This window comes from Pseudopodoces humilis, chromosome 10, assembly GCF_049639895.1.
Source record: "Pseudopodoces humilis isolate 2021_Gansu_Grassland_sample_001 chromosome 10, ASM4963989v1, whole genome shotgun sequence".
Taxonomy (NCBI): Eukaryota; Metazoa; Chordata; class Aves; order Passeriformes; family Paridae; genus Pseudopodoces; species Pseudopodoces humilis.
In genome coordinates this window covers 22,779,131-22,794,963 of record NC_142209.1, presented here as the reverse complement: position 1 = coordinate 22,794,963, position 15,833 = coordinate 22,779,131, and the positions used below count along the sequence as shown (strand labels likewise).

At 41.1% G+C, this 15,833-nt stretch overlaps 1 protein-coding gene across 4 annotated transcripts in view; it reads right to left on the bottom strand.

Annotated features, from left to right (window-relative positions):
- Positions 1-13,491, bottom strand: part of MAST2 (microtubule associated serine/threonine kinase 2) — a 188,240-nt gene extending 174,749 nt beyond the window's left edge. For all 4 annotated transcript variants that reach the window (XM_088060081.1, XM_014250772.2, XM_088060079.1 and 1 more), the window contains exon 1: positions 13,324-13,491. In XM_088060081.1, the coding sequence (XP_087916207.1) occupies positions 13,324-13,491 (168 nt within the window). The remainder of the gene's footprint in view (positions 1-13,323) is intronic.
- Between the last annotated feature and the right edge of the window lie 2,342 nt (positions 13,492-15,833).

Sequence of the window (15,833 nt, the reverse complement as noted above, 5' to 3'; positions counted from 1 at the left end):
TAAAAAGGAGACTGACCAGAGGATTCTGCAGGGCACCTTCATTCCCTGCAACGCTGATGCTCACTTTGGAGCTTTCAGATCTCCAACTATATTGATTTTTGTGCACATGACTTGGTCTCACTGTCTCGTTCACAGCTAAAGAACAAACCAACATAAAATATCTACCTGTGTAAACTCTGTTTAATGCCCACTAAAATGTTACAATCTAATTAATTTTTATTTGGAATGTAAACTCCCTGGTTTTTTAGGAACAGAGATGAACAAAACCTAGCAGTAAGTTTTAAGTTCATTGAATTTACACAAACAATTGCTTCACAGCAATAGAACCAAGAAGAAAGTTTCATCTGATTTTATACATTGCAGAAAGGAACTCCTACATTGAATTGGAAAACCTAAGAGGTGTTATCTGTATTGATATTTGATTCTTGATCCAAAACAATATAGACTTTTCTATGTCTAAGGCACAAATAAAATATATTTTAAATTAAAATACCAGCTGAAAATACAAAGTTTGGCAAGTGAACAATAACGCTGCATTAAAATGTGTGTGCTGTATAAAAATTACTTATTTACTAATAATGCAGAGCTCTAATCTTGTTTTGCAAAAAGCAATTTCCAAAGAAAAATGTTTCACAGTCATTAATTTTGAAGTACAAGCTTGAATAAAAGTATCTATTGGTCCAGTATGAGATACTGCCTGCAAAAAATTGTTCCAAGACTAAGGAGGGCAGAGGAAAGAAATCCATTCCCAACTGCTATTCCAAGGCTTATTTTAAATGAAGCTGCTTACAAAGAAAATTAAAAAGTAACTCATAAACTGTACTTCAGTGGAGAATCACTCAGGTGAGCTCAAGGGGATTTTCTAATCAGACAAAGAATGGCTGCTTACAGATAGTAATACAATTTTAAGACTTGATCATAAGCATTAAAGCTCACTTGAATAACAAATATTGCATAAAGAAAAGTATGAAACCAGAAAACACAACAGGAATCGACTTTAGCAACACTAATTTTTTTGCCCAGGATTCTTTTATAGATCACAGATATGATCTGTATAGTAGCAGTAGTGAAATCATCTGTAGTTAGACAGAAATTGCTGGCAAAATAAAATATAACAAAAACCAGTGTACTGCTAGAAGTTAAAATACTATTTGTTCATATACATGTCAAAGAGAGACCAAGATACAATTTAATTTGGTGTCATCATCACTGAGCTGGAACTCTACTTCCAGCATGAAAAAAAATTAATAATTTGTGAAAGTTCCAATCCCTTGGCATCAATATTTTTGTTTCCATGAAGCATCTGCAACCTTCTCATTTCCTACCACAAATGAGATAAGCAGATCAATTCAGAGCCAAAAATAAGAAGCACTTGTGTGAAGTTTTTCCTGAGAACAAATTTCCCCTGAGATTCAACAGCAGATCTGCATGTAGAGAACAGGGAAAAAAATTATCAATTTATTATAAAACTGTAAATAAAATTACCAGTGGCTTTAATACTAAATAAAATTGAGTCAACCCTTAGACACAATAAGTGCTTAGTCCTTAGCTTCTTTTAACAGAATTCCCATTAAATGGCAGTCAAAGATAAACTAATTCACAATTCTTATCAATGTCTGCACAAAGAAATGGACACTCTACAATCTGCACAAAAGCTTCTCCTCACCAAGCAGGGTAATACAGTCCCATCACAAAGGATCAAAAGCCAGAATTTCTTTCAAGGACAAGACTTATTTCTTCCCTTCTGCCTGAGAACAGAAACAATGCCCAAGTGTTAGGTTTATGAACACCACTGTGCCTTGAGCTCAAACAAAGACTCGAGTCAGCAGACACTTCTGCTAAAGTGTCTGCTAAAGTGGCAAAACAGTCCTGTAAACAGATTCTCCTGTCCTAAAAACAGGGATTACTGTAAATGTCAAAGAATATACAAATAACTAAATCAGTGAATAATTTAACTTTCAGGGTCATAGTTTTGCCACCTTCATACTGCACAGGTGTAATTTAAGTCAATTAATATAGACATAGTTGCTACCAATATGCCACTGCATCCATCTATGCCTGGATATTTAAATGTCTTCAGCCACTGCAGTAACCATACAACTCATTTATAAGCTTTCTCTCTAAAACAGTGATTATAATTTATTCATTTGTTCTCTGATCTTCTGGTGCTGTCCAGAATACTTGACATCAGTTCTGACTTGATTCCCTCATTTCCTTCCAAAGGTCTTTACTAAAAGACTCCATATTAAAATGTTATTTTTATGATAATAAAGATGCTTGTAAATACACTAAATACTGAATGGTGTGATTTTAGCAACTAATAAACCTGTTTCAATTACTAGGCATTCCATTTTTCAGATTCCTTGCTCTGGGGCATTATAAAAGCTCCTTTACAATAAAACTGGAGTAAGGTACAGTCATCAGAGCTGCTGCTAGTCCTCAATGAACAGAGGCTACCAGATTAACAGAACAAACATCAAAGAAACATTGCTAGAGATGAAATCATTCCACTATCAGTGCATTTTTTCCAAGTAGCACCCCACACTGACATTACACACACTTGTCTAGTTTTGTCTGGAGTTTAACACTCTGCTTGCATTGGTGAAGTGGTATTCTCTGAAAGCTGCATAGAACACAAAGGTAGTTTTGTCATTTGTGCACTTGTTTCATAATGACAGATGGTATTTTAAGAGTGCAGAGAAACACAGTTTGATGATTCTGAGCTGTATGCCCTTCAATGCATGCAAAGAGAAGCAAATTTCTCGTTTAGCACCTGGGATATCTGGAAATCATAGAATCATATACTGGTTTTGGCTATAAGAGATCTTTAAAGATCATCTTGTTCCAACTCCACTGTCATGGGCAAGGACACCTTTCACTCTACCAGGTTGTTTAAAATCCTCTCCAACCTGACCTTGAATCCCTGCAGAGATGGGGCACCCACCACCATTCTCAGCAACCTAATCCAGTGTATCTCACTGGATATCTCACTATTTGTAAAAAATTCTTCTTATAGCTAATCTCAATCAACACTCCTTCAGTTTAAAACCATTACTCCTTGTCCTACCCCAAGAGGCACCACCAAAAGAACTCCACATGCACAGGGAGACAGCCTTCCTGGAAACATGGAACTACACTTAAACCATTTGCAGGTGTTTGTGCAATCCTTCTGCACGTGTATGACCCTGAGTGGGATGAAAACAACCTGCACAGGCAGCAGCGCCAAGTTCCCATCAAAGATAGCACCAGAAAGGCATATTAGAAAACTAATGTGTTAGAAAACTAGGTTTTCTGAATCGTTATTATTGAGCTCAAAGCATGACAGCTGTATTTTCAAAGGATAAAAGGAAAACAGGCTTGAGCATCAATTAATCAATCTGACAAGTACTGCATTTCATAGAAGTCTTCAAGCTTCCTGAAATGCAGCTGAAATGTTTTCTCAAGTTTTCATCCCACAGATTGAATTCTCCTCACTCTTTAGTGGATATAACTTTTCCACTTAGTTTTTTTTTTTGTTTGGATTAACAAAGTAAAATGTCTCAAACTGGGTCTAACTGCATACATGATTTAGTCTTTAGCAGAAGTGCCTTCTGAACGCTGTAGGTCAGCATTTTTTCACTATTGTAACCTTTCTGTACTGTCTCTTCCATCCTGAAAGACAATCTGCTCTGTGAACTCTTCCATCAAATCCCACAGGAGAAATTCAACAGGGATGGCAGGACCTACACAATCTATTACTGGTTTTTAATCCTGTTGAGCTAGCAGATAACATATCCAAGTGATAAACACACAGAGTGTACATCGAGCCCATTTCCACAAGACAGCTTGCAGTCACCTCAGTAAATTAGGACCAGCTGAATGAGCCCCTTAGAAGCAAAAACTTCACTGGAAATCTGTCCTGAATGGATTGCTGGGTGTTTGAACAATGAGCAGATACTGGAAGGTGCATTCCAGATGTGCACTGAAAATCAGCTTCTTATTATAACTCTTGTTAAGTATTTTTAGCATTAGCTGAATTAGCTGATATGTCAAACACCTACAAGAGCTTCAGAACACAACAGGACTCAGTAAATGTCAAGACAAAAATTACCCAAGTATCAATCAATTAACTAATTAACTTATTTTGGCTACAAACAGCTGAGAATGTTTATGATGAATTGCTTCTCACACCATGTAACAAAAATCATTAGAGAAAATCTTCCTATACAGACAGCTGATGAAGATGTGTGTGGACTGAAACTGAATCAGAAATTACATTTCAAAAATTCTTACACTCTCTACAGTCCATCCTCAACAGTCCCATCCACTTCTGGAAATTTTAAACACATACACAGAATGTTCTGAATTGCTGTCTTGCTTTTACATTCACAAAAATCCAGACCAACTAAAAGGTTTTAAAACATATTTTATTGGTAGAAATGTTTACTATGTGTATAACAAAAAGTGAAAATATTTATGATGCAACTCCAATAGCAAAGACAGTATTTTTTACTGGAAAGAAACACAGCATCATCCTATTTTCCAGGTACATAATGGACTCCATTAACACTTGAACAATTTCAAATTGTAAAAATTTATAAGCTAGACTTCTAAATCATTGGAAGACTAGGCTGTTAGTCTTGAACCCACTTCCCCCACTGCACTTTAACACAGTATTTATAACAGAACATTTGAAAATAACTTCTGACAGATAACTAGATTTAGGGTTCATGGGACCTAACTGTAAATTAAAAAACTCACAAAAGACACAGCTTAGTGGAATTAAAAAGTTCTAAATGTGGTTTCAAAGGTAGTTTTTTAAGTGTCCATGTTTCTTCCTTCAAAGAGCAGCATTTTCACCAGGTTTCAAACACTACAACATCACTACAAAAATACACTAACCACAGCACATCATTATTTGATGTGGAAATGAAATCACTGAGACTCCACATGACCTGTCCACTTATCTATTGTAGTTCTTGAGGAACAAAGTCTTGCTGGGGGAATAAAGCATTTTGGTTTAGTTTCAAATAGCTCACCAGCTCGGTGGTCTTCACTGCTTTATAAGCTTCAGTTACTCAGCTTCCATGAATAGGAATTAAATAAGGCTTTAAAAAAACGTTTATTTTAAATAAATGCCTACCATCATATCTACAATAACCCACTGCCTTTCTTATAGCACTAAAGCTATGATGGCTTATGGCAGGCAGCATGGGCAATAAAAAATATCTATCAGAGAAAAATAAAGAACTGGCCCTTTTAAAGACTCTTAAGAATCACCTTGACAGGCAGGACAACATTTACACTCTGTGCTGTAAGAAGGCAGATGAGCTTGCTCAGGAAGTCAACTGCTAGGTGTAAAGTCAATAACTCATATCCATTACTCCAACACAATAACATTCAGATATGTTCCCTGGTTTCCCAAAGCATCCAGTCAGGAATATATCCAAAATCTTTGAGTGTTTTGCAAATGCCTAATCCTAGCCTTGGACAGCACCTTACTGTTATCCTCAAGTGCTCTGTAACCAACAGTAAGCAGCAGCAGCTTTCCCCTTAAGGCTAATAATTATTCTAAAGAAAAGCAGTGCCACACCAAACCCAGGCACTTCTGATAGAAGAGTTCTCTTGGCTCCTTCATTTCTATTCCGCTTTTGGACAAGAAATGCAGTGTACTGCATCTTTTCACTGCCTGCTTAGCTATTCTAATATTCAAGATATTAAATTAATGTGGCTAATACAGTATTTGCTCTTACTCTTGTGACAGGAAATCGAAATCTCACATGGACAAGCTGAATCATCTAAGCTGCTGATGCAATGCCTACCTAGTTATTGATTTAAACAAAAGAGGTTTGTCCATTACAATACTCAACTTTGAGAGAAGTGATGATTCCATTTTCTCAGGCCAGAGAAATGCTATCAGCCCTCTGGTGCCACTCCTATCCAACAAGCCCTTTGCAGAACTGGTCACTTGACTCCACATCCCTTTTGTCTGTGTCTGGATCTATCTTTTGGCTCAGTTCTATTATTATCTAATAAGCACATTACAGAATTGATCCCTTGATTCTATTCCCCTTTACCTGCTTTTAGATGACTATTTGCCTTATTTTCAACACCCCATATTTTTAAACATTAGGATGAAGGCACAAGTGAACTCAGAGGAACAGGTGGCCAGGAGCTGCCATCTCTGATGAGGACACAGAAAGGCAAAACGATGGCTAATGAAGAAGTCAGGTAGAAGCAGCTCTGGCACCAACAAGGATCAGCTTATGGCAGGCAGTGAGACACACCTATGGGGCACTGACAGATTCGTTCTTTCTGGTTTCTTTTCCTGCCTCCTCAGGAAAAGGACCAAGAGGAAAACAAAGACAGAACTACGCATGTCATAAGAGAACATCTGATTCCTTCGCAGCTATGCCCTGGCTTCTTCATTACCTTTATTTCTCCATAGAAAAGGGAATAAACTTCAGAAAATAAGGTCAGTAAGAATGCCTGCCAGCCAGCCATGCACTCTGGACTCCAGTTAACCATATTAGAAGCTCCACAGGCTAGAATTGTGCATCTTTTCATTAGAAAACAGCACTTTTTTTTTTTTTCTTCCTGCCACAAGACAAAGAGACAGCAACAAAGGAAGATGAGAAAAGGAGTCTGAGGTCTGCAAACAGTAACTGAGTTTTTAATGGCAAGGTGCAATTACAACTTGTAATTTAGTAGTCTTTACCAATGTCCTCCTCAGGAACTTTCTTCAGCTCCCTTGACAAGAGGCACAGGTCAGAACTACTCTAAAATCAACCCTGAACAACATCACAGAACAGGTGTCAATAAGCATTTATGTAAACTGATGGTTCCTGATCTCCTAGAAGTTAGCAGCATTCCATCCCTCCTTTAATAAGAAGAGGCAATGATGTTTACAGAATGTATTTGGCTATGACTGAGCTATACTTGCTTTTATACAATATGTAATGTGAATAGTAAAAACTCCACTTGATTGCAAATGCAATCTCCACTGATAGCAGTAAGTCCATTTGATTCAGTTTATGTGCTTGAATTTTGAAAATAAACCTCCATTGTCTTCAGACTAAGTTTCATCCCATCTTGTAGGTTTTGACATGAAGTTATAAAGAACAGCTTTGAGTGTTGTGAGCTGTTACTCACAGGGTCCATGGCTGGGGGAGCTGCAACTGAGCTGTGATCAGGAACCTGAGAGTCAGAGCTGCAGAGAAAACTGAGAAGCAAAGTGACAACTCAACTCCAAAAACTTTATTCTTCACTTGTCAATCAAAAGGGAAGACTTATGGCAAAAATAACCAAAGAACACCAAACTGTTCTGCAGTCTACATACAGGGCTCATCACATCAGGGGTACTGCCTTTACTAGCACTGATGTCACCTAGAGGGAAAAGAAAACACTTATTATATTTGAAGTACAGAAGTTATAATTAGGAAAAAAGAAAGATCTCTCCAGTTCCTAGGCTTGCCACGCAGCAAGGAAAGCATGGTAACAGCTTCTCTGCAGCTGTGGAGACAAAATAAATCTGAGTAGCACTCTGGGGTTTGGCCAGTTTTTCCCTGCTGCTCACTGACTGCTTTCCAAAAAAGAACAGGGTGAGAAGTCAGTGGAAAAGATCCTTTGCTATTCCTTCCAGGAAAAAAAAAAAAAAAAAAAAAAAAAAAAGGAAACAAAATATAATGACAATATGAAAGGAGTAATAAGCTTTCTAACCTATCATTTATAAATAGTCTTGGACCAATTTGCATGATTTTACTCATAGATGGAGGAGAAATACCCACACATGCATAATGTTACAAAACCCTCTCTGACAAATATGACACACCCAATTGTGGTAATGCAATCCCCAAAATTGTAAAAAGACAAGTATCAAACAGTAGTGAAGGAGTAAGCTTGTCTATGATCACACTATTCTAGGCTGCTGCCAGAATATTACCTGGGTTTGGCAAACAATCCAAGAACAATCAAGAGGGAAAAGCACAGAGTTCTAGAAGCAAAAGAACTCAGTGTGTCCTGTTCCAACCAAAGCTCAATTTTACATTTCAAATACTTCTACATGGAAAAGAGATCAGATAGTAGAGAATTTTTACTGCCTGTGCTAGCACAGGCATATTCCACAGCTGAAAGTTGGCCATTAGACAAAACAAGCATTGAAATAAGATGTCTTTTAGTTTTCTAACGGCAGGAATAATTAAACACTGGCAGAGCTTTCAGAAGAGGTGACAAACACACCATGATCTAATGCTAAGATAAGATCAGTTTCTAAGAGAGATGTTTCACTTTATCTCTCAGAAAGCTCCACAGACTGCACATGTGGGGAAATCACATTAGATAACCTCAGTATTCCATTTTGGCTTTGGGACATAAAGAACTTCGAGGTTTCAAAAGCAGATGGAGAAAAAGGAATATTTCTGTTACTCTCAGAAAGCTTGTAGCACTATACTTCCAAGAGACAGACGTTGTTAAATTAATTTAAGTCAGTTAGCTTGTTCAAAGCTCAAGAAATACTTCTATCCAAGCAGAAATTACTAAATGTACTGTCTGAGGAACATGCAGGATCTCCCTTCTCCAGGTAGGTCAGAATTTACAGCTGCAGGTAGCCCATTGCACTGGCTGCCCTATAGAAAGAGCTCTCCCACACAAAACTAAGCTGGACTAAGGAGGTTTTTGACCTTTCCCTGTACTATGTTTGCATTTTTCCTGCTGGCATTAACATTTCCTATACAACAAACAGACACAGCAAAGGGAGCCTTCAGGTTTAGCAACATTTCAGTCCAGGTCTTCATGAGCAGCAGCTGAGTTAAACCTTATACACAACAAACGGTCCATCTACTCCAAAATCCTGCCTCTGCAACTGGTATTTCCTCAACAGAGCCTTAGACTGTTTGTTGAGATTCCACAAAGTCATGGAATCTATTGATAAATCCTTCCCTGGCCACCCTCAGCAAGAGGGGGAAGCTTGTCACAAGTGATGGGGTCTGCTTCTGTTCCCTCCCTCACCTCGTCACGTCTCCAAGCAAGCATCCCTGGGCAGCACTCCCTAGTTCCCTTCATGCCTTTAGAGCAGAAAATGTCATTCTGTGATGATCAGTGCCCAGTATTCTCTTTTTTTACTCTCTCTCAACCTCCATCCCACTAGACCTGCCACAATACTTCAGTTTTCCTTACATCTGTTTATGATCCCTCTGCTTTCAGAGGGAGACAGCATTTAAAGTTGTTAGGGACACATTAGCTCCCATTCCTCATGAAAAAAAAAAAATAACAAAGATATTCCATACAGACAAGTAAAAGCAAGCATCATGCATTTGCTTCATTCCAGTGTTCTCCTAGATTTTAGCTGATTTCACGTGTTATCCTAAGGTGGATCCAGTCCACCTATTAAATAACCTTCACTCTAAATCTCCTCTTTTGCATCTATTACATCTCTTGGGGAAAAAAATACAAGTACACATATTACGTTTAGCGTGAAGATCCACCTCTTGCAAAACCTGAGTCATCACTTGATACCAGAGGATACAGTGAGTTACTGTTTGCTACCCACCCTTGGCAGACCAACCAGAGTTGTATAACTCCATCACAACCCTCTACGGCCCTCTCTTCTAGAGACTGAAGAATCCTTCCTACGAGAACTCTGTCCTCTACCTGAAGAAGAAAAAAAAATGCTAATAAAAGCAATTCTGACAAATACTGGCTATGATCCAAGTGAAATCTTTCACTATAAATATCACTAAAACTAATTATATCACCATGATATGGAAACAGCCTAGTGCTTGAAATATGCCTCTGGATGAGGGCGACTGTCATTCATAAGCAACAGATCACTTTCACCTCAACTTTCCATTTTTCTCCTTCAATGCAGTTAGCAAACATACAGTGATTAATCTGATCCTTTACGGAAATCCAGGTGGGCTGTGTTTGACAAAGATGCCCTCACTCAATGAAACTGAAGTGTCACAGAGTAAGAAGGACAATTCAGTCACAAATTAATGACTGATGAACAGGAAATAAGCTGGAGCAATTTGCCTCTTTCCCAAAAAAAGAAGGATCACCAGTGGAGTCTCCCAAGGATCTATCTCTTCTGGGATCAACACCTTCCATATTTTAAAGTAAAACCTAGTAAACAAGCTTGACACTTACGTGACAGAGTTTGCTGACAATACTTAAAAATTATTGAAGATTGTAAAAGCAATGGCCAAAGATCTGAAGAAGACTTTAATGATACTGTTTAAGTGGGCTGTAAAACAGCAGGTAAATGTAAAATGATGTATAGTATTAAAAAAAAAATATGTAGACAATGACAAATTCTGAAATAGTTATTACCACTTAAGAGTGACTGGAGTTATCATGGTTCCACAGAAGTGCCAACTCAATGCTTAAAGATTGTCCAGAAAAAGCATGCAGAATATGAAAGAATGAAACCTAATATGCCATGTAAGTTTACTGTGTGGCATATGGTGAAATACTGTGGCTGGTCCTAGTTATTGTAACCAAACCCTGTTCCTTGGATTCCTGCATCACTGCCACCAATCAGGAATACATCTGCAAAAGGTGCAAAGAAGACAGCAAGCACAATGAAAGGGGTAGAGTAACTTTTCTGAAATGCTTCTTGAAAAGTCACAAGCAAGGGATGGTAATAAAATAAAAAGCCATCACCCCATAAGTCACATAGAATAACACCGATTCTCTTTTTCACTGCCTCTTCCAATACAAGAAGGAACAAGCAAGGCATGAAACCAAGCAGGCAGAAAGTTTAAAAGCAAACAAAAATAAGTGGTTTTTTCCACACAAAATGTGTTTAAGCCCTACAACTCTGCCACAGGATGTTGTGGATGCTACAAGCATACATGGCTTCAAACACTGATTGGACAAATTCGTAGAAGAAAAAACCCACTGGGGGCTCTAAAAACAAATATCACCTCTGGTTCAGGAAACCTATGAGCCACAAATTACTGGAGGCTGGGAGAGGCATTTCCTCAATATACACTATACTCTTCTCCAAGCATCTGCTCTTGGCAGCTCGGAGAGGCAGGATACTGGGCGAGAGGGATCTTTAATGTGCCCAAGTACAGTCATTCTCACATTCTTGCGTAACGCAAGTGCAAACATTAATCGTATGCACGTCGGAACTATAAGCACAGCAAAGGACCAGATTTTCAAGGGCCTTAAGGTCAGTACAGTGATTAACTGCTGCAGTCGTAGTTTGATAAAGACTTTTTTCAACACAGGAGTAGCTCAGCCTCTCCCAAACTTGTGCAAATGTATGGCAAACAAAGAGATCTGAATTTAATCCAGAATGGTTTGCTGCAGCTGTGCACACTGTTGCACTGCCACTGCTGAGGGCACCTTACAGGCTTGGGAATGACAGGGCTACTTAAATCACAAGTGGCCCCAAAGGAAATACTTGTCAAGCTACAAGCTGGATCAGTGAAAATAGAGTCTCACTGTCTTCTGCATCTCAGAAGGCCTTTTCTACCACATGCACACTACCAACTACCGGTATTTAAATAAATGCTGAATTATTGGTATTAAAGACATAAATGGTTTGTCACATTTGTCCAACACACCCATTTATTTGCAGTTGTTTACCAGCAGTTGTTTACCACACTTACAAAACCTTAAATGAAAGACAAAAGGTGAGAGGGGATGAGAGGTTGTCCTTAGAAGTTTGGGGAGTATCTCACACATGGCTGAGTAGAAGCTTTCTTAACTTCAGCTGAAAATCTCCTCCTCCATCACACCAAATACCTGCCAGCACACAAAGATCTGCTCTTACAAGTCACTTCAGGTCCTAGTCAGAGCACCCGAGTTAAACACAAACTGGCACTATTTCCCATTAAAAGCCTTGTGCATCTCAAAAACTGACACTTCTGAATTTGCAGCCTTCCCTGGTTGGCAGCATTGGGGTTGTTTCAGCAAAACTGCCCAACACGTTATTCAATACATAGAATGTTCTCTGTTCATGATCTCTAAGTTTCATTCACACTACTAAGAATGGAAATCATTTCCTTCCATTTCCTCGTCAATATCATAAAACAATACCTTGAAACAGTACAACAAAAACCTCGCTACTGCATTTGGTTGCTCTGAAAATTTGTCTATTTTACAGACAGCTGGGAAGACATCGGGTGAACTCGTCTGATTTTCGATTTTTTTTCCTGAATAAAGATTGTAGCATTCCTTAGTTGTTCCAGGAAATAATAAACATCAAAAGCAGCAGCCCCTCTTAGCCACCTGGCTTAACAAAGCACAAGAGAATAAAATAATAGAGGTTTCCTCTTCAAGGGCCCAATCTGATAAATCCGTACTCAAGAGATACTCACTAGTCAAAGCCAAAACCCAAGGCTCCTATAACTGAAGGCAATGTAATGCAGCAAAAAAACACCTAAGAAATTATTTTTAAAATAGCATAAACCTGGGCAACTGCAACAATAACGTAAACTTAAAACGTCTTTTTGACAACAAACCTAGGTTTTCTCTTTGCTCCAAAAAATGACAAAACAGAGGAATGAATAACTGTATCCCAGGAATCTTCATACTTGTGATATTTTCTCTTCTCGTCAAATAAACAAAAAAATAGCATTAGTTGTTACCTACATTTTTCAATCGCAAAGTGTCACCTCCCATTTTTATCTCTTGTAAAACTAGGATTACCAAACCAAAGCGTTGATGATCTCAAACTTTGGTTTAGGATCTCTTTGGTCTCTCATCCTTGTAATCCTAAGCACCAAGTAGATCCTCTTTTTGTGGATGAAAGACATAAAAGTGGACATACTGAACTTACACACTCCCACATGTAACAAGCCTGTGCATTTTCAAGTATCTGCAAATGTACGGTATGTTTCCTAAATAAATAATTTCTGGAATTAAGATCTAAAAATGCTGGAAAATGCATCATAATTATCATCACGATGAGGAGGGACCTGCAAACGGTAGATGTACCAGAAGCATGTACGCTGTGATTAGTAACACCAGCCGGCACACAGCACACACCCGATTTCGCTGCATCCTCCCTCGCCTCGCCCGGCACGCGGGCAGGCTCCCGGCACCGCGGCTCCCGCACCACTCACTCACTCACTCACTCCACGCCGTCAGCACCGACACGGACACGCCACCGTTCCCACCCCTCCCTCTTTTGGGGGCATCTACCTGCGGGAGCGCACAGAGGGTGCGAGGATGCTCGGAGGCTGCCGCCGCACCGGGCGCCGCCGCTCCCGCCCCGCGCCCCCGGCCGCTTTCCCCCGCCGGAGCGCTGCGGTCCCGGCCCGGCGCGGACCGGCCCCGCCACGCGGGGCGCGTCTCCATAACAACGGCGACCCCCGCCCCGCGCCCTGGCTTTACCCGCTCCGGCGCCCCCGCGGCCCGGGCGTCCTCCGGCTCCTTCCTGCCGCCGCCCCCCAGCAGGGCGGCGCTGCGCTCCGCCGCGCTGCCGGACACCGCCCGCCCGGGCTCCCTCCCCGCCGGCGGCGGCGGCGCCGCTTTGTCCCCCCGTGAGCGGCCCTTCCTCATCGCGGCGGCTTCTCCTCCTCCTCCTCCTCCTCCTCCTCCTCCTCAGCGGCGGCGGCGGCACGGCCGGGGCCCCATGGCGGGCGGGGCGGGCGGCGGTCACGGAGCGCCGGGGCGGCGCGGCGACCGCGGGCACCTGCGCGCGGGGCGCGCGGGCGCGGACATGCCGCGCGCTCCCGCTCCCGCCGCCTGTCAGCGAGCGCGGCCGCCGCGGCACCGCCCCCCGCCCCGCGCGCCGCCCGCTGCCCGCTATCGCGAGAACAGCGGCTCGAGGCCGGGAGGAGGAGCGAGGCTTGTGGGCGCTGAGGGAGGGTGAGGGGGAGCCCAGGTAGGGCAGTCCCGGCCGGCGGCGGCCCCGTCGGGCGGAACCTCCTCTGCGTCCGTGCCAGGGCTGCCTGACAGGCAGGAGGAGGCTGGGAGGTGTGAGATCGGGATGCGCCCTGGGGGAGTGTCGCGCGGGCCTGAGGGCAGCGTTTTTTCTCCCTCCCTGGCGATGTTCCAGAGGCGTCTGGATGCCATCCTGTGCCCCGTGCTCTGGGGCGACCCTGTTTGAGCCGGGAGGTTGGAGGAGATGAGCCACTGTGGTCCCCTCCAGCCTGACTCATTCTGTGATTCACAGATTGGCAGAAATGTAGAATCACAGAATCGCAGTCACAGCACGGTTCAGGGAGACTCCACAATCTCTGTGGGCAATCTGAACGAGTGTTGATAACCCACAGAGTTAAGTTCTTCCTCATATTCAGGTAGAACTTTCTGTGCGTCATCCTGTCCTTATCGCTGTGACCCGCGATCAGCTCAGATGTCCAGCAGAATCCAGCTTCCCTGTCAATAAATTCTTAATTGTCCCTGGAAATCTCGGGTGAGTGCAGGACCTTGCCGGTGTTTTACACGTAGACACAGTGGAGAAACGCCACAGATTTCCTCCAGCAGGACACGGCGGGATCCAAGCCCGTAGTGTCGGGGTGAATGGAGAACCTCTGGGCATCCCACATGCCTTCACAGGAACTCCGAGCTGCAGGAGAGTGTTCACCAGCTGTGCCCCCTCCACTTCATAGGGTGTGGATTAAGATGTAGCTCATCATCTTCTTAGTAGAAAAGACAAACCTTCAGAGATTCATTAGCTCAAGGAGTAATAAGAGAGTATCATCTCGTGTTTCATCTCAATAATTCACACCCTCTCAGCACTTTTGTCTTTGCAAATTGTTTCTTGAAGGTTTAAGTTACCAGTTTCTCCATTTTTCACAAAAGCAACCTCGAAGTTTTGGGGTTTTTTTCTTTGCTATTACATAGTCAGGAACCTTGCTGCTGCTGCAGAAAAAATAATTCATTTTTCCTTTTTACCAAGCTGAAAAGGCTCATACATCTTCAACCAGGAAATCTAATTGTTTAAATTTTTTATTCATTTTGTACAAAGACAACAAAAATGCACTTCCCAAAGATTTATTGAAGTAGAAGAGTGGGAGCATTTTAAAGTAATTATTAATGTTTAAATGCCTGCTGAAAACTATTTCAGGATGCTGGATTAGTCAGAGAGGTCTTTTCCCATCATAATTGTGTATGATTGGGATGGACAGCCATGTGGAACTTCCCAGCTGGGAATCCTGCTCTAAATAAATGTGGATAATGCAAATTTATGGCGTCTTGGCATCCTTGTTAATGTGAGTCTATTAGGATGGCACAGTGCCTCATCATAATTTGGCTGGATCTTTGCCCTAATTTGCATAGATGCCAATTAGTTATTTGTTGGTTATGGCCTGTGGGACACCTTGCTCTGGCTCACACCTGTTCGCTTCATTTGCCAGAAAGGAATTCATGCATACAAGAAGAAAAGTCACAATGAGGATGTGGATAACATTACCCATCTAACATATTAAACAAATAAACAAGTTAGAAATAAATCTTCAGTTGTTCATTTTAGACAGAATTGCAAATAATTGCCTTCTGGTTCTGTATTTTAATTTAAAAATTTAAAATATCTTTCTCCAACTCAAAAAGCCATTTGGGAGTTAATAGGACATTTTATTTGTGAAGAGATTGTGATTGGTTTGCTTCTGGCTGATTTCCTTCTCTGTTTAATCCCCGTTTAGTATTTTGGACTCAAAATGTCTTTCCAATATTTTTGAAACAAAAGAACAGTGAGATTTCATGTTAACAAAATAGGAAAAATACTCCTCATTTTACTGATTCTCACATATTTTTTTCCATTTAAACATGTCACTGAATATGACCTGAATCTGCAGACCAGTCTGAGTGACCTGATTTTTCTTTTCCATATGAGCTAGTTTTCTGAACTTTTTTTTTTTTTTCCCCCAGCTTTAAATAAAAGTGAACAAATCATGAGAGGC